This window comes from Columba livia, chromosome 18, assembly GCF_036013475.1.
Source record: "Columba livia isolate bColLiv1 breed racing homer chromosome 18, bColLiv1.pat.W.v2, whole genome shotgun sequence".
NCBI classification, from domain to species: domain Eukaryota; kingdom Metazoa; phylum Chordata; class Aves; order Columbiformes; family Columbidae; genus Columba; species Columba livia.
Genome location: NC_088619.1, coordinates 1,308,408 through 1,332,420, shown reverse-complemented (window position 1 = coordinate 1,332,420; position 24,013 = coordinate 1,308,408). Strand labels below are relative to the sequence as shown.

At 51.3% G+C, this 24,013-nt stretch overlaps 1 protein-coding gene and 1 long non-coding RNA gene across 5 annotated transcripts; one reads left to right on the top strand and one right to left on the bottom strand.

Annotated features, from left to right (window-relative positions):
- Window positions 1-292: 292 nt before the first annotated feature.
- On the bottom strand, window positions 293-24,013 carry LOC135575716 (uncharacterized). Of its 2 annotated transcripts, none has more exons than XR_010466949.1 (4): window positions 23,310-24,013; window positions 16,325-17,025; window positions 13,006-15,849; window positions 293-5,690 (listed from the first exon to the last, which is right to left on the bottom strand). It is a non-coding gene; the product is annotated as an uncharacterized LOC135575716 (long non-coding RNA). The 2 variants fall into 2 exon arrangements; XR_010466948.1 differs by lacking the exon at window positions 293-5,690 and adding an exon at window positions 5,742-11,220.
- Window positions 8,432-13,395, top strand: LOC135575715 (coiled-coil domain-containing protein 42-like). Of its 3 annotated transcripts, XM_065034412.1 has the most exons (7): window positions 8,432-8,662; window positions 8,979-9,084; window positions 9,207-9,311; window positions 10,204-10,404; window positions 11,161-11,382; window positions 12,549-12,707; window positions 13,170-13,395. In XM_065034412.1, the coding sequence occupies exons 1-7, from the start codon at window positions 8,586-8,588 to the stop codon at window positions 13,311-13,313; spliced, it is 1,014 nt and encodes a 337-aa protein (XP_064890484.1). In that variant the 5' UTR covers window positions 8,432-8,585; the 3' UTR covers window positions 13,314-13,395. The 3 variants fall into 3 exon arrangements, with proteins under 3 accessions (XP_064890484.1, XP_064890482.1, XP_064890483.1); XM_065034410.1 differs by having other exon boundaries at window positions 8,599-9,084; XM_065034411.1 differs by having other exon boundaries at window positions 8,599-9,084; window positions 12,549-12,801.

Sequence of the window (24,013 nt, the reverse complement as noted above, 5' to 3'; positions counted from 1 at the left end):
TTTCTTAGCTTCTTCGTCGGCTAAATTATTTCCTCTTACTTGCGTGGAAGTTCCCTTCCGATAGCCCTTTACGTAAACTACTGCAATTTGTTTGGCCCCTCTTAATGCCTCCAGGGTTTGCTTTATTAAGGTCTCATGTTGTCGAGGGTTAAGATTGCGGGGTGACAATAAAACCCTGGCAGATGTATTGTTAACCCCCTCTCCCCCCCACTTCCCCCTTGTGCCCCTCCCTCTCCCCTTTTCCCACTCAGGACAGGCGATCGGGAGGGCAAGAAGGACAGAGAGAAGAGAGTTGGAAAAATTAAAGATGTTTTACTAATGCTACTAATAAGAATAGAGAAAATAATACAAAATATACAAAACCAATCTTGAAAGTCTCAGCAACTGCAGAGCCGGCAACCAAAGTCCTGGACTGGACTCTGCAGCCAACCGGAGCTGGATTCAGTCTGTCACTAGGGCTCAGTTCACAAGCCAGCACCCAAAGTCCTGGACTGGACTCTGCAGCCAACCGGAGCTGGATTCAGTCTGTCACTGGCCTCAGTTCGCAAGGACGACTAGCAAGGTCCTCTCCTAATGCTGGCCATAAGCAGAAGGGAAAAGCAAAGGCAAAAGGGAAAAGGGACGAGATCCTCGTGATCTCCCACTTTTATATGAAGTATTCACGTGAATGGAATGTTATACACAGTTGGTCAGTTTCTTGGTCACTTGTTTCTCGTCGCCCCTCTCGCGAGATGTCCATCCGTGCTTATCAATAAGTTTGCATTCCATTGCTAGTTTTACCAAAACATGTGTCTGGTTCTCCAGGAAAATGCAGTTAATATGAAGCTTCAGCTGACAGGCAAAATCACTAAAAGAGAAACTGGTTTTTAACAAAACCAGGACAGAAGGGCTTCGGCCTTTCATCAACCTTATCAATACAATCTATCAACACAATCTAATTACTCACTACTACTATATCTATATACATATGTACATATATACACAGGAGTAATTAATCAGTGGACCATCCTTTGAAAAGTTCATTAAGTTCATTTGTCACGACAGTCTCCAGGGCAGGAAAATGGTACAAGTGCATCTCATGACCACTGTTTGTGGGTTAAAGACATCAACTTCGAAGAAGTTGTCAGGCGCCACTCGAAGAAGCTAGCTCTGGTTTCATCATCACTGTTTTGGTCTGAAAAACACTTATTAAACACTGTTAGTACGGCAATTCACATCATGCAGTTCAGTATTGAATATTTTCACCTAAACTCAAATCCCCTTGAGGTACACACCGAACTTCTCCATCCTTAAGCATCACCCACCAGGTGCTGCCAGGTCCCTGGGCGAAAACAATCCCACGAATGGGCTTGACTTTGCTGAGCCAGGATTGACCCAGACTGCCTTTCCTAACATGATATCATGTGTACTACAGGGACTTTATCTCCTTCTACAGTCCGTAGAATTTCTGATTGGGCAGGCCCGGCTCGATTGGTTGATCCCCTGGTGTTGACCAACCAAGTGGCTTTTGCTAAATGTGAATCCCAGTTTTTAAAGGTTCCACCACCCAACGTCTTTAGTGCAGTTTTAACAAACCATTGTACCTTTCCATTTTCCCAGAGGCTGGTGCATGATATGGAATATGATATACCCACTCAATACCATGTTCTTTAGCCCAATTGTCTATAAGACTGTTATTGAAATTAATACCGTTGTCTGATTCAATTCTTTCTGGCGTACCGTGTCGCCAAAGGACTTGCTTTTCAAGGCCAAAGATGGTATTTCGGGCTGTAGCATGAGGTACGGCATATGTTTCCAACCATCCAGTGGTTGCTTCCACCATTGTAAGTACATAACGCTTACCTTGACGTGTTTGTGGAAGTGTAATATAATCAATCTGCCAAGCTTCTCCATACTTATACTTTAACCATCGCCCCCCATACCGTACAGGCTTTAACCGTTTCGCTTGTTTGATTTCGGCGCAAGTCTCACATTCATGAATAACCTGTGAAATAGTGTCCATAGTTAAATCCACCCCTCGATCGCGAGCCCATTTATATGTTGCATCTCTACCTTGATGCCCTGAAGCATCATGGGCCCATTGGGCTAGGAAAAGTTCACCTATATGTTGCCAGTCCAAGTCCACCTCAGCTACTTTAATCTTAGCAGCTTGATCTGCTTGTTGGTGGTTTAGATGTTCCTCGGTGGCTCGACCTTTAGGCACATGAGCATCTACATGCCGAACTTTCACAGGCAGGCTCTCTAGCCGAGCAGCAATGTCTTGCCACAGTGTGGCAGCCCAAATGGGTTTACCTCTGCGCTGCCAGTTGCTTTTCTTCCATTGCTGTAGCCACCCCCACAAGGCATTTGCCACCATCCATGAGTCAGTATAGAGATAAAGTATTGGCCGCTTCTCTCGTTCAGCAATGTCCAAAGCCAGCAGGATGGCTTTCACTTCTGCAAATTGACTAGATTCACCTTGTCCTTCAGTGGCTTCTGTAACTTGTCGTGTGGGACTCCACACAGCAGCTTTCCACCTTCGATGTTTTCCTACAAGACGACAGGATCCATCTGTGAACAGTGCATACTGCTTATCAGTCTATTATACTCTTATCAGAGTATTATACGGTGGTGCTTCTTCAGCACGTGTTACCTCCTCCTCATCTGGAGACATCCCAAAGTCTTTACTTTCTGGCCAGTCTGTAATCACTTCTAAAATCCCTGGGTGACTGGGATTTCCAATTCGAGCTCGTTGCGTGATCAATGCAATCCATTTACTCCACGTAACTTCGGTTGCATGATATGGAGAGGGAACCGTCCCTTTGAACATGCAGCTCAGCACCGGCAGTCGAGGTGCCAGGAGGAGCTGTGCTTCAGTACCGATCAGTTCTGAAGCAGCTCGAACTCCTTCCTATGCTGCTAGTATCTCTTTTTCAGTTGGAGTATAGTTGGCCTCAGATCCTTTGTATCCTCGACTCCAAAAACCTAAGGGTCGACCTCGGGTTTCTGCTGGTGCTTTCTGCCAGAGGCTCCAGGTAAGTCCATTATCTCCGGCTGCGGTGTAGAGCACATTTTTAACATCTAGTCCAGTCCTAACTGGTCCAAGGGCCACCACATGAGTTATCTCACGCTTAATTTGCTCAAAGGCTTGTCGTTGTTCAGGGCCCCACTCAAACTGGTTCTTTTTACGAGTCACTTGATAGAGAGGGCTCACAATCTGGCTGTAGTCAGGAATATGCATTCTCCAAAAACCTACAACGCCCAAGAAAGTCTGTGTCTCCTTTTTATTAGTAGGTGGAGACATTGCTGCGGTTTTGTTGATCACATCCATTGGGATCTGACGACGGCCGTCTTGCCATTTCATTCCTGAAAACTGTATCTCTCGGGCAGGTCCCTTGACCTTGCTTCATTTTATGGCAAAACCAGCATCCAAAAGAATCTGAATTATTCTCTCATCTTTCTCGGAGACTTCTTTCGCCGTGTCACCCCATACGATGATGTCATCAATATATTGCAAGTGTTCTGGAGCTTTACCTTGCTCCAGCGTGGTCTGGATCAGCCCATGGCAGATGGTAGGACTGCGTTTCCACCCCTGGGCCAAGCGATTCCACGTGTACTGGATGCCCCCCCAGGTGAAAGCGAACTGCGGCCTGCACTCTGCTGCTACAGGAACAGAGAAAAATGCATTAGCAATGCATTGCGAGATGTCCATCCATGCTTATCAATAAGCATTCCATTGCTAGTTTTACCAAAACATGTGTCTGGTTCTCCAGGAAAATGCAGTTAATATGAAGCTTTAGCTGACAGGCAAAATCACTAAAAGAGAAACTGGTTTTTAACAAAACCAGGACAGAAGGGCTTCGGCCTTTCATCGCAGGCTTAAGTGGGCTTGAGCATGTAGTTTTGCCTTTTATACCTCCTGTTGCGTGATCGGTACCCGTGTGCAAGCTTCCACCATCTCTGCTAGAGATGCAGTTTTTCCCAAAGCGGCTCATATCTGTTGGCATTGGGTGTTTGCGTTCATTGGGTGTTTGCGTCGACGCATATTTGCAAACCCGTCTAACCCAGTCTCCAGCCCTTTTCCATGCCACGATCTCAAATATTCATCTGCTCCTGTTACAGACCACATCCCACCTTCAACACATTGTCTAGCCCATTTTTGTGTTCGCTCCCTTTTAATACAGAGCTCCTCAGGAGTGAGGTCTAATTCCACCCCCTCCCTTTCCTGTTTTCCCCGTTTTTCACATCCCCTGCCAGTTGCCTCCAGCCCGTCCTTCATCGCATCTGACGCCTTTTGATATGCTCTTAACCACGAAGTTTTACTGTTACCGCCAACTAGTCGCCTCACGGCGTTTAGAACTTCTTGCATCTGGCTCTCCTGCCGTCTCAGTAAGTCCTTCGGGCTCTGCACGTGGCTCTCCTGTCGCGGTTGAGACGGACAAGCGACATGGGCCAAGTTCTTTCAAGATGAAAGGAATGGATGCTATTGATTGTTATAAGTGCATTTTTATACAATTCTACCAGTTCATGTGTCTTTTCACTATTGGTTACAAGTTACAGCACTAACATCTCACTGGTTAATTTTGCTATCATCCATGTTATTCTTCTATCCCCTTCTCTCTCACGGGTACATCTCTCCTTTCTCACGGGTACAACTCCATATCTCCGGATACTCCTTTACTCCCATCCTTCTCAAGGGTAAATCTTAATATCTTCAAGGCTGATCTCTACTCCCATATTTTCTGACAAGGATTCCACAGACCCGCTGTAGTTTCCCACACTCTCCTCCTGGAAGCCAGGGCGATTCTGCGGTGCTGCATTCTCGTGCTCCACCGGGTCCTCCGGCAACGGCACTTCAGCTGGATTAACCTGTCCGGGCTCGTTGAACCTTGCTGGTTGCTGCCGATGCTCGTCGGAGGCAGGCGATGGCTCAAAGGGCGCAGAGGGTATAATTTGCTCTCCGCCCCAGAAATCCAAATCTGACACGGGACATACCAGCGGTATCGATTGTTCAGAGTCCTCGGAGGGGGGGCAGCTCGCGGCGGGCGGCTCCGGGGGGACGGCACACAGCTCCGGCTCCGCTGAGACCTCCTGCATCAGCCGCCTGACCTCCCGCCACGGCCCGGCGAGGTCGCAAGCCTCGCGGCTGCCCCTTGTGACCGCGTCCCACAGTTCGGTCCCTGTGTCCTCCCGTGTACCGGGAGAAAAAAATCCGTCCGTCGAAGGGGACACACGCCTTCCGCTGGGCGAATCGCAGCAGGCGCTTTAACGCGTCTGTTTCAAAATACCTTCCTGTTCGTGCATTCAGCTGCAGAACACTTTGCATTATGATTTTTTCTTCCGCAGATGCCGTGTTTCCCACGCCACCTGCTTCTCCGCAGGCCTGCTTTCCGCTATTCTTCAAGCGCAGGGCTAACTTCGCCCTCCAGGTGCCTTTCCTGGCGTCTTCACGTCCCAACGATCTTGCTTCGATACGAAGTATCACGTTGGGGTCACCAAAATGTTGCTTTTTCCATGCGAGACACGGAACCTGACACAGCAATGTGATGTTCACAGGGTTCGCTTTATTGCCGGAGCGGGCTGGCTTTATAGCAAAGCTGCCCTGTCCACGCGCCTTACAACAACGCTCCTTTAGTTTCTTCTGTCTCTGGCTTCACCTCTCAGCCAGGCTGGCGACAGCCCCATCCCCCCGGGGCGGGGGGGCTCTGCCACTACAGAAAAGCAAAGATTGGTAAGAAGAAATAAGGCAAAAAGACAAGGGATTACAATTACCCACAGTAGGGAAAAACCTGTTTATAGATCTTATGGAAAATAGCCCAGGAATTAAATGTCACCTCATGCTGGATATGTGGGGGGTCTCAAATGACTGATACATTGGACGAACCTCTTGTAAGCTAGTGTCGCGGGTAAATTCATCAAATACCTCTATTGCTCCCACTTGGTACCCAGGCCCACCTAATGGATATTGGTCTCGAAATGGTAGCCTGGTGGAAGAAAACAGGGTTCGTGATAGCATGTGCATTTCTGGGTTTACTGTTTGTGCCATGTATGATCCTGTGCTTTATTCGGTTAATACATCCAGTAGTCCAAGGCATGCAAATCTCAGGCATGCCCTATAGATCCTAAAAAGGCAACTTAGCAAGATTTGTCAGGAAGCAAAAATTCAATGGGCTCAGGCCTTGCCAATAGTGGTGTTGTGTATTAGAATTAAACCTAGGAGCGGAATGTCAGTAAGTCCATACGAAATTCTGTATGGCAAGCCATATGAAGCACCGGATCCAGATCCAAGTGTACATGTAAAAGGTAACCAGGACTTCTACAATTATGTGTTGCCTCTCGGCAGGACACTGAATCAACTCAGATCTGCACCAGTGTGGAATCGCCCACTAGCACTTGAGAATCCGGTACATGATACAGAGCATGGAGACACGGTGCATATAAGAACTTGGAATAAAGAAACTTTAAAAGAACGTTGGGACGGACCCTATCAAGTACTCTTAACCACATTAACCGCAATTAAGGTTGCTGGAATAGACTCCTGGATACACTACACCATTCAACACAAGAACCGAGAGGCTTTTGACACCTGCTTTCTTGTCGGTGTCCTACTGAGCACTAGCACAAAGCCAAGAGTGTTGCTCAGCAGCACCAACCACGTCTGCCAGGAATTAGTCTTCAACATGAACCAGGGGCAGCAGAAGGCAATCACCAGCACCACAGACAGCAAAGGAGAAGTCTGCAAGATCCCGTAAGGCTGGAACAGACTGTTGGCATCTGCTCTCCATGGCAAAACCGGAGGAGAGCGTAGAGGGAAAAGAAATGAAAGTCATTGACCGTGAAAAATGCGTGGCGAAACACAGGAGGTTCTGACACAAAAAGACCCTCCCGGGAGCAAGCCATGACTTCTGGATCCAGCATCTCTGGCCCGGGATGAAGGCTTGCCCATTGCCGTGCGGCCACTTGGGGTGCAAAACTGGGGTTTGAGGGGGGCTGTTGCCCCCCAGTGTCTTGCTCTGCCTGGAGATGTCTCTGCAGAGGTCCCTGGACAGGACGCCGCTTCCTCAGTCAGCGCTTGCAAAAGCCATCTGGGGACACGCTCCGTCCTCTGGAACTCTTGCTTGTGTGACTCGCAGCTCACGTGTGACAGCGCTGCTCCAAACTTGGCCATCTCCAAGGACCGGCTTTCTTTGGGATGTGGGGTTCACTCTCAGAGGAATCATGGCAGCCCTGCTTTCTGTGTTGGGGTCTCCCTTTCAGCTATGGAGCAGCTTCAGTTCCCAGTGCAAAAGGATCTTGCAATGGCTGTGCAGATAGCAGCACCGTTTCTGAAGCATCAGAGGAGATGTCAGAGCCATCAGGCTGAGGGACGGCAATGCCAGCAAAAGATGGCCCGTGTTTCAAAAGGGAGGCAGCCGTGCCAGCTGGAGAACCTCTCTCACAGCTCCATCCCCAGCAAAGAGCTGTCTCTAGAGCAGTTCGTGCTGCTTACAGGCAAGATCAGCCTTTGCATTTGAACCACCTTCTTGCACAGGTGACAGGAAACATACTCTGGTTTATGTCGTTCTAGCTGCAAAGGCCAGGACAGTGTTCATGAGGGAGCAAGCGATGAGCACATTTCCTGGTCAGCAGCCGCTGGCTCGTGCCAACGGTCAAGAGAGGCAGAAGAAATCCCTTCAGAACAGCTCCCTCTCAAAAGACATCCTTCTGCTTGATGAACCGCAGGGAAAGGCATCCTAAACCAGGCACTTTGACCTTGTTTTCAGCCCAGGTTCCCAGTGCTGGTGCACTCGTGAGCCAGTCGCTGCACATCTGCCACCAAGGGGAATCGCCTCCGAGGCCAACTGTGCCATGGGGAAAGGAAAGGGTGAAACGTCGGGAGAGTTTGATTTAGTGCACAACACGGATAAAGCCATTCTCTCTGCAATTAAAACTGAGGGTATTTAATTCAGTGAAAGGAGATTTCATTCCCCATGACCTGTGCGATTGTCTTTTGAATCTGGGCACGGGCTGCAGTGACCTGCCACAACATTTGAGGTGTCACCAGCTGCATTGTGGGTGGTAAAGTGGGAAAGGCAGGAGGGAGCCTCAGCATCTCCCATCCCGTGGGTGACTTCATCACAAAGGACCAGGGCGGCGCCCGCTGGCTCCTGGGGCGGCTGTTGCCGGGCAACAGAGACACTATATTGTCCCCTGTCACCTGTGCCCCTCGCCCATTTGGTCACTGGCCGTGGTGGGATCACTTGCCGTGGTGGGATCACTGTGGTGGTGGACTCATTTTGGCAGTTGGATCGCTTTTGGTGTTGGGATCGCTCTTGGTGGTTGCATCACTTTTGGTGGTGGGATCGCTACTGGTGGTTGAACCACTTGTGGTGGTTGAACCGCTTTTGGTGGTTGAACCACTTCTGGTGGTGGGATCGCTATTGGTGGTTGAACCACTTCTAGTGGTTGAACCCCTTTTGGTGGTTGAACCAGTTCTGGTGGTTGAACCGCTTTTGGTGGTTCGATCACTTTCGGCACTTGGATCTGTTTGTTGACTGGATCACTTTCATCACTCGGATTGCTTTTGGAGGACCTGGGCTTTCTGGGCCCTGCTGGTGGCTGAAGCGATGGCTGCCAAAGATGAAGAGGACCTGCCAGCCTATTTCCTCAAGCAGTACAGGCAGAACCTCCTGCCCTTGCTCAGGTGAGGGGACTCCTCCACCCACCTCCATGCCCTCCATCCTCTTCTCCCGTTTCCTCCATCCCTCCTTCCCCCACGGTGGCAAACTCCCCGATCTCCACCACTTCAGCCTCCTCTCCTCCCTCCCTTCCCCACCCTGTTCCTCCCTGTGCCCCCCCTTGCTCTGTCAGAGGGTTCCCTGCTGGGGATGCCATGCGGCCAGACGGCATCTGAGATGGTGCTGGGTTGCTCTGGCCCGTCATCCCACTCTGGACACAGTCCAGCACCCTGCCCAGGCACCAGACCCAACGTGTAACCTTGATGGAAACTTCTGTGGCAGGAAACACAGGCTGACAGAGGAGGGCTCCCTGTCTCCATTTGTTCGCCTCCAGGAGAAGAGGAAAGAAGCCAAGCAGGTGCAAAAGGCTCTGGAGGAGAAGCAAGAGGTGAGAAAGATGGGAGGGTGCTGGGGCATGGTAGGGGTGTTGTGGTTTTTTGGAGGGCAGCAATGGGCAGTGAGTGGCTCCAGGTGCGGACGGCCACGTCACGCTCGCTCTGGTGCTGCCAGGCCTTCAAGGAGACGATGGCCGACATAGCCCGCCGGTGGAGGGAACTCCATGCCAAGGAGGACCAGCTGAAAACCTACATGGAGAAATCTATGAGGAGGTTAAAGGTACGCCTGCCCCTGATCAGCTCCTCTGACGTGACCCTGAGCCACAGCGCCACCTTCTCCCCTTCCCCGGGGAGACAGTCTTGGGCCAGCACTTGTGTCCAAGCCTCCCTTGAGCCTGGAGGGGTGAGGGACAGGACTGGCAGGGCATGGGGGTGTGTACTACAGATGTGGAAAGCCCTGATAGCGCTTGGGCAGCAGAGAGCTTGTCCAGCACCAGCGTGATCTCCTGAGGGCCCCAGACATCCCCCAAGAAGGATCTCAGCCTGTCCCCACTGTTGACACGCAGGTGACTCCCAAGGGCAGATCCTAGTAGGTCTGAAACTCAGAGTTCTGTCCCAGGTGCCTGTCTCCAAGAGCAAAGGGTCAGTGCAAGAGGGGTGGCCATGTGTCGTGGGGGAGTAATTTAGGGTTCTGCTTACTGCAGAACAGTGCTTAGATTTCCCAAAGAGAAGTGCGACTTGAAAGAGTTCGGTGGCAGGTTCACCCTGTTATTTACTGCCTGGGGGAAATATGTCAAGCCGAATGCTGCTGACCTTCTCTCCAGGAGCCTGTACCCTGATAACCGTTCACTGCGGAGTCTGTGTCTTGAGCTCCAGAGGTGAACTTTGAGGCGAGGCCGTATCCGTCACAGTGCAAACTCTCAGGATTCTTCTCTCCCTGATAACAGTTTGCTGCAGAGTCTGCACTTTGGAGCTCTGGAAGCAAAGTTTCAGGGCGGGCCTGTACCACACCATGTTAAACAGGGAGTGAGGATGTTCCCAGGGGTGCTGCAGCACTGGTCTGTCCCCTGTCAGTGTATCTCCTCCCAGTGCTGCTGGCTGACCCAGCTCCATCTTCCCTTGCCTTCCTTTCCTTCTCTGTGTGTGTGTATTGGTGGGGGAAACATCACTAGGAAGATGATAAGCTGCGAGTCCAAGCTCTGAAGAAAGCCATGAGAGAAAGAGAGCAGAAAACACAAAAGGAGATGGAGCTTGTGAGGGCTAAGAAGAAACTCGAAGCCCTGAAAAAGGAACACCAGAAGCTGAGCAAGGAAGTGCAGAAGTACTCCATCTTCAAAGAATACCTGGAGGACGTGGTGAAGATCTCACCACAGGTGAGTCTGGACATGGGAGAGACAGATCGTGGCCTCAGGGAGGGCTTTATGCAGATGTCAAACCTGGAGGAGATAAGGCAAGTCCAGGGAAATCATGACACTTGGTCAAACCCAGAGACCTCAGGTGGGATGGGAGGAGGTTCCCTGCAAGCAAGGTGAGCCAAGGGGACCAGAGTGAGGGGAGGAAAAGCAGAGAAGGAGATGGAGGCTTGAGAAAACCAAAGAAAAAGTGTTAGAAGGGGGAAAGGCACAGAGCTGAGGGGAATGGGGACCCCTTTGTGTCACTGTTTCATGTGACATGGATGGTTTGGGAGAAGTGCAAAGCTGCCCGAGAATGGGAGCCCAGGCAGCTGTCAGAAAAGCTGTGGCCTCTCTCAAGGGTGTCCGCGCGTCCCTCCCTGCATCGCTCACACTCCTGCGGTCCGGCTGCCCCACTCCCATGGCTGGGTGACTTGGCGCTGGCAGCTGCAGTTGTGCTTTGTCTCCTATCAGAGCACTTCTCACCTGGGGAGTGGTACAACATGTCCCCTTGCTGCTGGCAGTGGCAGCTCTGGGACCGGCACAATGGGGTGTCATCAAACAGGGAATGTGGCAATGCTCACAAACCAGCTGGGGCAACAGGCTCGCCAAGAGGGGAAGATCTTTCAGCTGGGGGGGGTGTTGTCCCTGGTCAGGACAGGGTGCCAAACAGCATGAGACTTGCAGTCATGAGGGGAGGGCAGGGGCATTACTAAACCCAGGATCCTTGTGCTGCAGTTTGAGGACATCCAGGACGTCATTTCCCGCTACAAGCTGCTGGTGAGGACGCGCAAGGACCTGCAGCAGTCACAAGAGAAGGACAAGGAAATGCTTAAGCAAACCAAGGTGCTCCTGGACCGGTACGAGGCAGAGAAAGAAGCTGAGACCCTGCAGTACCAAAATGAGCTGGAGCAGCTCCAACAACGTTTTGCGCAGGCTCAAAGTGATGTCCGCTCCTGGGTGAGGAACTGCGGGACGGGCAGGGGAAGATCTCCAAGGCCTGGCTGTGTTAAGCCACAGGTCATGGCAAGGCACAGCAGCAGACTTTGTAATTGGAGGAGATGCCTCATTTCATCCCTGCAGGGGGCTGCAGAAGGACAAATGACAGACAGGCCTGGAGCAGGTTATGTCAGGGGTTAAAACAAGGCCCTCACAAAACCGCCAGGATCTTTCCCTTCTTGTTTGAACTCACACTCAAAAGAGATCTGCTACCTGGGCTATGGGGAGGTTTGCCTTGGCACAAAACCCAAGCATGCTCCATCACATGCCTCTTGGGTTTGTGTAGCCCGGTCAGACTCATTTCCATCCACCATTCCTTGCAGCATCATCCCTGTAATGGGGCTTCAGTGTGGAACATCTCGTGGTCTCCACTGTTCATGGCTCGGGCCTCAGAGTGAAGCTGGCTTTGCTGTTTTTTTATTTGTTTTCATCCTTTGCACAGCATCTACACACCAGGGCTCAGCCCTTCTCCTCCCTCCTTACCAGTCCAAAAATGACCAAACTGGTGGTCATCTGGGCTGTAACAAGGCACATCAATGTGTAGAAATGCCCGCAGCCCTGCTGGCCTCTGTTCCCTTTGCATCACTCTGAGGGGGCCTTGCAAAATTCCCTCCCTGGATACTCCCAGCTGCAGGAGTTGAGTCCCACCAGGCAAAGCTGGAAAGCGCCTGGTCCGGGCGGGTGGTGGTGGGATGTGCTGCCCCCAGGGTGTCAACTGTCGGGGTATCTGGAGGACCCACTAGAATGAGGAGTGCAGGAGCTGGCAGAGAGATGGGGCTGCTCGAGGAGCAGCTGTGGTAGTTCCTGGATCTGCTTCCACCACACCAAGCTGAACCACCTCCAGCACAGCCCTGGGCAAGGACAGGTTCTTCCTAGCAAAACAAAGGAGTGTGGAAGCCAGGGTCTCCAGCACCGAAGCAGCATCTTTGCTGGGACATATCACCATGCTGTGTGTCTCTCCTTCTCTTTCCTTCTCCTTCTCCTTCTCCTTCTCCTTCTCCTTCTCCTTCTCCTTCTCCTTCTCCTTCTCCTTCTCCTTCTCCTTCTCCTTCTCCTTCTCCTCCTCCTCCTCCTTCTCCTCCTCCTTCTCCTCCTCCTTCTCCTTCTCCTTCTCCTCCCCTCCTCAGACTGCTCGCTGGGCCGACATCCAGAACAGGAATGTCAAGAATGGCCTCATGCTGACGACTATGAAGATGGCCATCCACAACCTCTTCCAGTGCGTGAACACGCAGCTGAAAGCAAAAGTGCATGTGCCGAAGGATGACAGCCTCAGACAGCTGGACATGGTAGAGCCAAGCCAGACCCCCCTCCCTGCCCAGAAAGAGGAGCAGTAATGACCCTCAGCTGCCCAAAGGGAGGGGAAAGCCCAGAGAAATCAAGGTGCCCAACAGACACTTTCCGTTCCACCTGGGCTGTCTCTTGGGCACGGGGAATGGGTGGAGGACACCAGGCAAACCTGTCTCGTCCCAGGAGGCAGAGCAGGGGGTGGGTGCCTGTTGGGAGCTGGGCAGGCTGGGGCAGGGGGTGCAGATCCACCCATGGCTACAGGGCTACACTCTGGCTTCATTCACCCCTCTGACTCACCTGTAAAAGCCCATTCTGGTGGTGCAGATCCAGCAGGGCAATTGCCTTTATCCTCCTGCTCATTTGGTTGGTGAAATTTGCACTCCAAAAGGGCCAATGGGCTCCTCTCTGCCTCCTGTTCCCAGCCCTGCTCTGACCTCTGCCATCTCTCTTCCCTACCTTAGATTCAGCAGTCTATCCTAGACCTCAATGACATCGTTACGGAGGTGAAACGAAGGACATGGAGAGCCACCGGCGAGCAGCTAAGCACGAGCATTAAGGGCAAGAGGAGGACAGAGAGCCCTAGGGATGTTGTGTTACGTCCGTGAAGGTTCCAAACCTTCCTAGCTCTTTTGTCCTGCCCAGTTGCTGAGTCCCTTTCATACTATTAAAATAACCAAAGATTTTGAAGTGTCTCTCCATTTCCTGGGAGGGTTGGAAGCATCAGAGCATCTTCACCCCAGAGGCCATGGGGTGCCTTTTCTGGTAGGTGGATTCTGGTTGCAGGAGACAGTATCCCAGCAAAGCAGGCAAAATAGGGAGAGCAGGCCGGGACAGGAGTAGAGTTTCAAATCAGCATTAGCGCTGGTGTTCACATTCGGACCTTCCACCCAGACTAAGCTCTGAGGTGTTTAAGAGGGACGTCACAGCAGGGTGGGGGCTGGTGCTTTGGAAGAGCTTCAGAGATCTTGCACCACCACACCCAGCACATCTACAGATGTGGATTTCGCTGCACAGCCATGTGCTGCGTACTGAAACTCACCTTCCCCCTCAGGATGTTGGGAAAGTGTGGAGAATGGATATAGGTGAAGGATGAACCAGCCAGGCGGGTGCACCAAGCATTTGGCTGTTCATGGTGAGTGCTGACCTGACGAATGCAAAACAAGAGGCCTAAAAATGGCTCTGGAGTCCCACTGTGGAGTTCAGGCTGGGCTCAGAGTCTGTTAGGGAGGACATTTGAATGGACCAAAGACCCAATGATATAAGTTTACAGATTTGTGCATCAAAGAGACCATTGATCACGTACTTGCTCCCTCCTCTCCACTGGTTTTTCCTGTCCTGAGCCCAGAGAAGTGGATTCAGCTAATGCATCCTCCAGGAAAGTCTGAGTGCAGTTGGTCTGTGTTTATAATGCCTGGAGGCTGCTCAGGCACCTGATCCCTTTGAGAGTGAGGAAGACACAGATGAATCCCCTCCCTTCCCCAAATCTGCGCTTTCGTGAGCGACAAGGAAAAGAGATGTACTGCAGGGCTGGTGCTGCTGCTCGTTGGGGCAGCAGAGGAAGGGGGAGTTCAGGGCGGGAGCACCGGGTGCAGAGTCAACTGAGGACATTCCCTCTGTGTCTTTGCTGGCACTTTCTCTACAGGCTCGAATTGATAGGAATAAAGTCAATTAGAAACACGGTACTTTGGTTCAGGTCTCAGCAAGAACTCATCCTGGAAACCCAATTTCCCTCGAGCCTCTTGAGCTCAGCCCCATTTTGGGCCACTGAAGCTCAGTGAGTTACCACCCATCAGCAGAAAAATGACCCTGTGCAGTGTGACGCCAGTGCAGAAGAAAACAATAGTGAAAACCTTTGTTGCAGAGGCAAGGGCAGTAATTGTTTCTCAGCTGCTATATGTGGAAGCGGAGCTCATTTCTTTCTGAAACCTTGACATGTAAGTGCAGTGTGGGCCACGACATGTCTCGTGTTCTTCTGAATAGATCCCCGGAGCAGTGGGAGATGAGTGACAGTTTGCATTTCAGCTGGCAAGGAAAAGTAAAAGCTGATGCAACTTTCTGCAGCCACCATGTGCCTGCACTTCAATGATCACGTTGTATTCGGTCACAGCCCCAAGAGCGAAAATATTCAAGAAGCGCCTGGACAACGCCCTGAGACACGTGGCGTGAATTCTGGAGTTGTCCTGTGCAGGGACAGGAGTTGGACTCAGTGACCCCTGTGGGTCCCTTCCAACTCAGGGCATTCTATGGTTCTATGATTCTCTGTTTCTCTGGCTGTGTCCAGTGATTTCCACGCTGGTCTGCAGGCATGAGGCAGGTCTCAAGGGACCGGCCTCATGAGGAGCATGTCACCTCCTTGGGGACAGCAGCTCTCTGTGCCAGGGCTGGATCTGAAAGCCTTCGCTCCCCAGCCAGCAGCATCCTCAGATGCCTTCCTTGCTGTTCTGTCAGACCCAATGCACAGCAGCAGCAAAGAGAAACCAAACAAGCAGGAGAGAATGAACTTTGCTGTGGCCCTCAGGGGTCCCAGAGGTTGGTAAATGTCTCACAGAAGCACCGGGGATGAAACCGAGAGCTGCCGCCTGCGCTGGAAAAGTCAACTCAGGACTCATCCGAGCAGAAAGAATGGACGTTTGTGCCCTTGCATCTCGTCTCCGCACTGACATATTCAAAGGGACTGGGAGCATTTACACCCATCCTGAGGTGACTCAGCTGCCCCTGCTCCTTCCCCCCACAGCTGCCCCTCATTTTGATGCATCTCACTGGTGGCAGCTGATGGGAGCTGATGGGAGCTGCTGGGAGAGGAGCAGCTCTGCCCAGTCCCTGAGGAAGACAGGGGCTGCAGCTCTGAGCCTGACGCTCGGTGCGTGATGGCCTGAGGACATGGCTGTCTTCAGGCTGGGCTTATGGAGAGGACAGACCGATGGGTCAGGTTTCCTGAAGTCCTCTGGACACTGAGCACTGGCCATTTTGGAGACTTGCCTCTTATCTGGATGCCTGAGCTGAGCTCTTGAGGAACCTTCAGCATGGGACAGAAGGACAATGAGATGCATTGGTCCAACCAGGCAGGCGCTGTGCTGATCTGCTTCCACCACACCAAGCTGAACCACCTCCAGCATAGCCCTGGGCACGGACAGGTTCTTCCTAGCAAAACAAAGATAGATGTTAGATAGATATTTTTAAAAAATGAGAGGAGAGAAGACCATCTAGAGGCCCTCAAGGGCCAGTGCCCTCCCCAGCAGTGTGTGTCCCCCACCCTAGAAAAATCTTCCAGTGAGATTCTCAGGGGAGCCCCCACTCCAAAGCCCTGGCCCGGGACCCCAAATGAAGTGGGGCACGAGGCAGAGGGACGCTGGGCAGGGCTGTGCCTGGGGGCTGCGGCTGAATTGCACGGGCAGAGCTTTATCTCCCCTTCTTCCCCTCCCATGGATCTGTTTTGCGGGCTCTCTAGTTCAAAAGTGCCTTAGCAACTCCTGGGACACCCTTCCCACTCTTCCCCCCTGCTGCCCTTCACACTGGTGACACCAATGGCCACGGAGCAGGGGCACAGAGTGACAGGGAGAGAAACGGGGAGGGGACGAGGGCCCAGCTCCCTCCCGGGGCACCAGAGGACACTCACCAGGCCAAGCGTCTCCTGGATCTCCTGGATGTCCTCTGCCAGGCCAGAACGCGCCTTCTGCATGGCCCGCATCTCCTCTGCCAGGCCAGACTGCACCTCCTTAAACTTGCACATCTCCTCACACAGATCCTGGAGGGAAGCCCTGTCCTCACCAGGCCAAGCATCTCCTGGATCTCCTGGATGTCCTCTGCCAGGCTGGAATGCGCCTCCTGCATTGCATGCACGTCCTCTGCCAGGCTGGAATGCACCTCCTGCATTGCATGCATGTCCTCTGCCAGGCTGGAATGCGCCTCCTGCATTGCATGCATGTCCTCTGCCAGGCTGGAATGCGCCTCCTGCATTGCATGCACGTCCTCTGCCAGGCTGGAATGCGCCTCCTGCATTGCATGCATGTCCTCTGCCAGGCTGACACGCGCCTCCTTAAAGTTGCTCATCTTCTCGCAGGTCTGAGGGCGCCACGACAGCAGCGCGGAGCCCAGAGGGAGGGGACATCCCCTGGGGGAGCACCCAGGGAGCAGTAAGAGCTGCCCAGGGCAGCCGTGCAGCTTCAGCTGTGCTTGCCATGGGCTTTCGGGTCTTACAGCTCCCCCATCGCTGCCACATGTGGCCCAGGTTCTGGCTGTGAGAAATGCAGCTGTGATTCCTGCTGAGGAGATGTTCAATGTTTACAGATCTAACCAAATGAGGCACGGGCTCTGAACCTGGAAAAAGGAAGAGCTGGTTAAGTTCTATGTAAAAAGTTATGAAACTTGTTCATGAAGTTATATTGATAGAGGGAACTGACATTTTAAGGGTTAACCAACCCCATTGCAACGGCCTGCTAACGAACTAACACTTTAAGTCACATAATGAATATCTAGTTTAGAGCTGTATGTAACTAGTTAAGAAAAAAAACCAGAACCCCAGCTGTAACCTTGAGGAGACAAGACAGCCAAGATTTACAGCAAAAAGGGGGCGCCAGTCTGATTTCAGTCCACTTGGCAGCTTGGGTTCCAGTCAATTGATCATAATGAGCCACAGGTAAAAAGTTCACTGTGACGAAGCTGAAGGAGCTTCATCCAAAGACCCCTCCTCAAAATCAGCAAGTGACACTGCGCAGGCACAACGGGGAGGAGTCAAGGAGGAGACTACGGAAATCATTATCTGAGACTCATTTTAATCAGAAGCGGGGAAAGGTTATGAATATGTACAGGCATTCCTGGGGTCATTATGAATACGTAACACCTTACTGTATTTCAGCACACTTCTTATTGTTTAAAGGTGTGCGTGTTGGGCGGAGCGAATCCCCCGCGCACCCAGCGCTGTTTTGCTTTTGCTCTAATGAACACGTGTTTAAGGAATACAATTACGGAATTGGATTAAATGTTGCTTATCCATAGAAAGAGCTTAAGTTATTTATTTCAATTGGTGACCCCGACGTGACAACCTTGGATAGCTCTGTGTCACCTGAGGTTCCAGGGAGGCGCCCCACTTTAACAGTGGCCCTTGGACTCGGGTGTGCGGAGAGCTACCAACGTTATTCAAAATTAAAATAGAAGCAAAAGAATGGAGCTCGCTCCCCCTCAATACTGCATTTTACCCGAAATCCAGAGTGCACGAAGGTGCGACGGGAAAAGTGGACTGTAAGTACCGCCGGGTCGGGTAGGTCCTGATGGGAAGAACGGACTGTAAGTACCGCCGGGTCGGGCAGTGTGATTGTGTGACTGGTGTTGGCTGAGACGCAACCTGGTTGTGAAGCGAGTGCGGAGTCCTTCTAAGTGCGGTTCCAACACCCCGTGAGGGGCTTGGCCACTGAAGGGACAAAGCCAGTGAAGAACTCTGTGTGGTGGGTTCGATGCCCACGTTGTAAGTCAGTTGTAGTGGGTTCAATCCCCAGGTTGTGAGACGGGTTCCGTGGGTTTGATCCCCGCAAGAGGTCTAAGGGGAGCGACCTGCCGGAGGTACCCCCTGACAGTCCCTTGGGGGTTGAGGGGGTGGGGGTCACGTTAGAGTTTTGGACCCCCCAACAGTCTCTTGGGGGGGATCATGCTAGAATTCTGGGATGAAGAGAAGTTCACCCAAGGAAAAAGCAAGGGATAAATGGACTCAAGGAGTGGACCCCCCAGTCTGTAACAAAGTCCTGGGGAGATATAAGAAAGAAACTAGAAAAACTCAAAGAGATAAGGAGAAACAAAGAGTGAACTCATCCCACCTGTTGGGACGGGACAGTTCATTTGGTGTCAGAAGTGGGATATTCTGTGAGAAGCGGTTTGGGGGGGGATAGGAGCCGGAGGCTCTAAAGGAGGACGGATCGGTCTGTGCCGCGTTCTCTGGCAGTGGGTCATGGCATCCCGGGTCAAGCCAGGCCTGGACTGCTCCCTGATGTTGAGCTTACTGGAAGATTATAAGGCTTGCCGGACTCCTGAGGGTCTTAGGTGGGCTTCTGGACATTGGTCGTCTCCAGATACTGTACCTGAGCAAACAAGGGACTTGGCAAAAGAAAGCAGATTTGAGATCTCTGCTGTTTTGGAAGCAGCACTGATAGCTGCCCCAAAGGACAAGCAAACTGAGCAAGAGATCATTAAATCACTGTAGACAGATTTACAACAGAATGGTTTGAACTTCAACAAGCGGAGAGAGAATTAGCTGATAACAAATGAATCACAGAAAACTTTGCAGAACAGTCTGCAAGATGCCTTTTAGTAATAGCTTTTTTTCTTTGTGGGTATCTGTTTGAATGTGTTGCAGTTTCTTATCTTTGCCTGTTGTATGGTATAGTGAGACCACAGATTGACCTAAAATGTACATTTTGTGATGATGAGCAATTTAGCTATTAACTGTGTGAATGTGGTGATAAGGTTTTGTGTGTGATGGCCGTTACTTTTCTTTCTAGCCCACTGGCTTTATTCCAGCACCCAGACTTGCGCAGCTCTGTGACAGGCTGTGTCTCATCCCCGTGTACTAAATTTGGCTCTTTTGTATGCGCACCGGATAAAGAATCCTGGTTTTGGGGTAACAGTTGTGGCGCCCCAGATGGGACACTGATCAAAGCCTTGCCCGGTCCAGCTCGCTGCGGCGGGGGGGCGGGTGCCGATGGGGCTCCAGCCGCACTGACCTGTTTTGTCAGAGACCCAGCGGTGCCTCCACCTGCTGAGCAGTGAGCGGTTCAAGGGTGCGATGCAAACATCGAGACACTGTCTTGAATTAGTGTAACTGCGATCTGTTCGCATATTTGAACTTGGTGTTTGGTTTGCGTGTCTGAGCTCAGTACTTTAGTTTGTATATTTATATTTGGTATCGAAAGGGGAGGTAATTCCAAAATGAGAACCGGTTCCATTACTAAAGTACCACCTTGCTCCCCCTTCAGATGCATCTGTACACATGCGAGTAAATTAGTGGGGGAAGTGATTTGAATGTGAAATTCTGGGTTAGCTGTATTGCAGTTAGTGTTGTTCTGTGGACAGACTGATTTGGATCTAAAATTAATGGAAGGGATTGACGCTTAATATGCTGTTTATTGACATCTGTAAGAAATTGCAAAAGGTAGGAGCTGAGGGATGTAAGTATTGCTCAGCTAATTAAAATTGCATATACAGTTTATAGTCGCAGGAATTAAATGGAGAAAAAGGGCAAGAGGAGCCCAAGCCTGTGCTGTGAAGTTTGAACATGAAGTTCAGGCCCGGCAGCTCCCCCTCCATAAGCTGCGGCCAGAAGAAAAGAAGTAAAAAGCTGACTGGCTGCTAAAGCGGCGGAAAAAGGTGTCGGGGGGGAGAGCGGCGGCTGCTGGAGCTGGAGCTGCAGCTCCTCTCCTCCGGGCTCGCCGCCCGCGGGGGATGAAGCGGGGGGGCAGTCGCCGCCTGGCCCGTTCCTGCTGGGCTGCTTGGTTTGTGTAACGCGCACAGAGCACCCGGATTTCCCCTTAGATATCCACCTTCTGACCCAGGTTCCGAAGTAGGAATTCGGCCACTAATACCCTTCCAACAGGGTTATTAAAGGAATGTGAGTCCAGTTATTACACCCCTGCATTGCCTGTCTGCAAGCCAGACGGGTCATATTGGGTGCTTCAGGACTTAGGAGCTATAAACAAAATAACTGAGGACCTCTACCCAGTGGCAGCAGACCCATACACCCTTCTGACAGTATTAACACCTCATTTGACTTGGTTTATCGTTTTAGATTTAAAAGGTGCTTTCTTTTGCCTCCCTCTCCATGAAGCTAGCCAGACAATACCTGCATTTGAATGAGAGAACCCTAAAAATAAATGTCAAACCCAGCTCACATGGACGGTGTTGCCACAAGTATGCAAGAATAGCCCGACAGTATTTGGAAATCAGCTTGCTGAAGATTTTGAATCCTGGGAAGCCCCGTCTGATGAGGGACAGATGCTACAATATGTGGATGACATTTTAATCACTACTAGAACCAAGGAGACGTGCATGACCTGGACCCTGTGGACCAGAAACACCTGCAATGGAATAAGGAAGCGACACGAGCCGTTAAGAACTTAAAAAGGCTTTGATGTCAGCCCCTGATCTAGGACTCCCAGATGAGAGTAAACCATTTTCCCTATTCTCTCACGAGAAACAGGGAATACCCTTGGGTACATTGGCACAGGATCTTGGCCCATATCAACAAGCAGTGGCCTATTTCTCCAGACAGTTAGATGAAGCTGCAAAGGGGTGGCCTGGATGCCTGCGGGCAGTTGCTGCAGCGCTACTGAATATACAGGAGGTCCAGAGATTTGCCGTGGGTCAGAAAATGACTGTGCTAGCATACCCCCCAGTGTCTAACAAGATGGTGTAGAAATTATCGTCACTAACATTGTCAACCCAGCTTCTTTCCTCAGTGGCAACTTTGGAGAACCAGTTCATCATGACTGCCTGGAGACTATTGAAACATCATCCAATCGACCAGATCTAAAAGACATTCCTATTGAAAACGCTGAGAACTGGTTTATGGACAGAAGCAGCTAGCCGTGAGGTGATCTGGGCCTTTGCCTCAAAATCCTTTCGCACAAAAGGCAGAAATAATTGCCCTTACTCTGCTCTGAACTAGCTCAAGGTAAAACTGTTAGCATCTATACTGACTCCAAGGATGCTTTCAGGGTTGTGCACGTGCACAGAGCAATTTGGAAAGAAAAGGGACTTTTGAACTCTCGAGGCAAACAGATCAAACATGTGGAGGAGATATTGAAACTACTGGAAGCCGTTCAACTTCCTAAGAAAACAGCAATCGTGCACATTAAGGCACAGCAGAAATTGAGCTCGGAATCGGAAAGGGCTGGCGGACAGAGAGGCAAACCAAACGGCTCAGCACAAGGTAAAAACAGAAAGTGCTCTAGTCCTTGGGGGACAGGTCTCTGTAACAGGTAAGACAGTGTGTACTAAAGAGAATCGAATCTCATCATAGATTTAGAGGAATCATAAGGAAGGGTGGGCTCACACCCCCCAGGGAAAACTTGTCGTCCCCTCTCATCTGGTTTGGCCTTTAGTAAGGGAAGAACATAGGAAAGGATTTTGGGTAGTAGAACCACTATGCAAACATTTGATTAGGGAAACAAGAGCTAGAGATTTGTCTGTCACTGTAGAACAGGTGACAGCACTGTGATCTTTGCCTCCAGACTAATCCCAAAAATATGCCCAAGCTAGAAATGGGTCAAATGGGGAAGGGAATGGGCCTGGACCACAATGGCAACTTGATTGTTCAGAACTCCCAGGAAAAGGCGGGTACCGATATTGGTTGGTATTAACTGCTGTTTTTTCAGGTTGGCCAGAAGCATTCCCCACCAGGACAGCAAAAGCTTAGGAGGTGACTAGAACATTGATACACAAAATTATACCAAGGCTTGGAGTTCCAGCTGTTAGATCCTCTGACTGAGGGCCACATTTATTTATGTGAATGTGAAGTCTTTTGCAGAGAACTTTGAAATCATCATAGGAAGGTCCATTTCAAGACCCCCTGACATCCTTCACTGCTACCAGTATGAGAGAACAGAATGCCTGGATTCACCATTCCAGAGTGAAGAAAGCCTGCGAAACACCACGGAGGGTAACCCGGGTGCAACCTGGAAATCTCTGTTTTCCACAGTCACCTTTTGGTCCTTCTGGGGGACCAGCCTGGGTGGTGCTTCCCGCATTGGGAAGAAGAAACCCAAAAGAAAAGTGCTAGAACTGCAGTGAGCGGGGTCACCACGCCAAAGAGCGCGAGCTCCCGCTGCAGCCCAACAGATGCCATTTCTGCCGGGGCACCAGCCACCTGGTCATCAGCTGCCCCAAAAGAGCAACTCGAATGTTTTGTTCAACATTAGAATTTGTTTGTTCTTGGAGGGAGAAAGGTAAGTCTTCTCATGTAGAAGTAGCCTTCTTGCTTGTGGTCAGAGAAAATGTTAAATAGGGAATCATCGTATTAGTAAAAGAATTTACTAACCTTCCTGAAAAGGGGGGAAGGGGGAAGTGGTAGAGGGAACTAACTAACTAACACTTTAAGGGTGCCTATTTTAGAGCCTTTTGTAACCCATTATGTTCAGAAAAAAACAGAACCTCATTGAATGCCAAGGTAAGAAGTTTACAGCACCTAGATGTAAACTTAAGGCACCTGGTTGTGAACTTGAGAAGACGAGATAACAAAGATTTACGGCAAAAGGGGGGAACCAGTCTGGTTTCAATCGACTTGGCGGCTTGGGTTCTAGTCAATTCAACATAATGAGCCAAAGGTAAAAAGTTCACTGTGATGAGGCTGAAGGAGCTTCATCCAAAGACCCCTCCTCAAGACCACCAGATGGCACTGCGCAGGCGTAACAGGGAGGGGTCAAGGAGGAGACTATGGAAATGATTACCTGGGACTCATTTTAATGAGAAGCGGGAAAGGTTATGAATATGTAGAGGCGTTCCTGGGGTCATTACGAGCATGTAACACCTTACTGTATTTAAACACACCTCATATTGTTACAAGTTGCGCATGAATGGTGGAACGATCCCCCTTGCGCCCGATGTCGAAATAAACATACCTGCTTTATAACCTTGTGAGTTGTGAAGTTTTATGACTTTATAGGTTGTAAACTTGTTTCCACGCATCATCATGGCCAGAGAGTCCTGCAGCCCCGGCGGAGCTCTGAAGTGAGAAAAGACAGATTTAGAAGGGAACCCCAGCTCCTGCAGCATCCTTTTCTGACTCCCCGCAGTGATTACCGCCCCTTAAGGGGTGGGGAGGAGGAGCAGATCCCTTCGGGACCTGCAGTCTGCTGGTTCACTGCTGGGGGCAGTGGCAGGGGCGGGAAATACGAAAATAAACCGGAGCAGCAGCGCTGCTGGGGCGGGGGGTGTTCCCTGCAGAGCAGCCCCCCGGGAGCCAGGCCTCGGCTCGGCCCGACCCAAACCCGCCCCACGCCCACCCGGAGGAACCTCAGGAACCAGGGGACAAGTGACCCCAAGATGGGGTGGCGGGCAGAGAACGGGTTCCCTCTGGCTGGGAAGCGGGGGGGGAGCTGCGGGGGAACGGGAGGTTTGGAAAAGGGGAAGGCGGTTCCCTGTGGGGCAGCGAGGCTGCAGTGGGTCCCGTCCCCTCACGCAGCCACGCGAGCTCCGCCAGGGGCTGGAGCGCCGCTCCCCGCCGCCGCCGTCCTGTCCGCGCCGAGAGACCGCCCCGCCGCCATCTCAACTGAGGGCACAGCGGCCGCGCTCTCCCCGCACAGCGACAGACACTTCATCAGCC

What these genes read in the sequence shown, in the direction of transcription:
- LOC135575715 (XM_065034410.1), top strand. Translation starts at nt 8,599, where the DNA reads ATGAAGAGGACCTGCCAGCCTATTTCCTCAAGCAGTACAGGCAGAACC. An exon ending in AATCTATGAGGAGGTTAAAG is followed by an intron (nt 9,312 to 10,203) that starts GTACGCCTGCCC and finishes AAACATCACTAG; the next exon opens with GAAGATGATAAGCTGCGAGT. An exon ending in TGGTGAAGATCTCACCACAG is followed by an intron (nt 10,405 to 11,160) that starts GTGAGTCTGGAC and finishes CTTGTGCTGCAG; the next exon opens with TTTGAGGACATCCAGGACGT.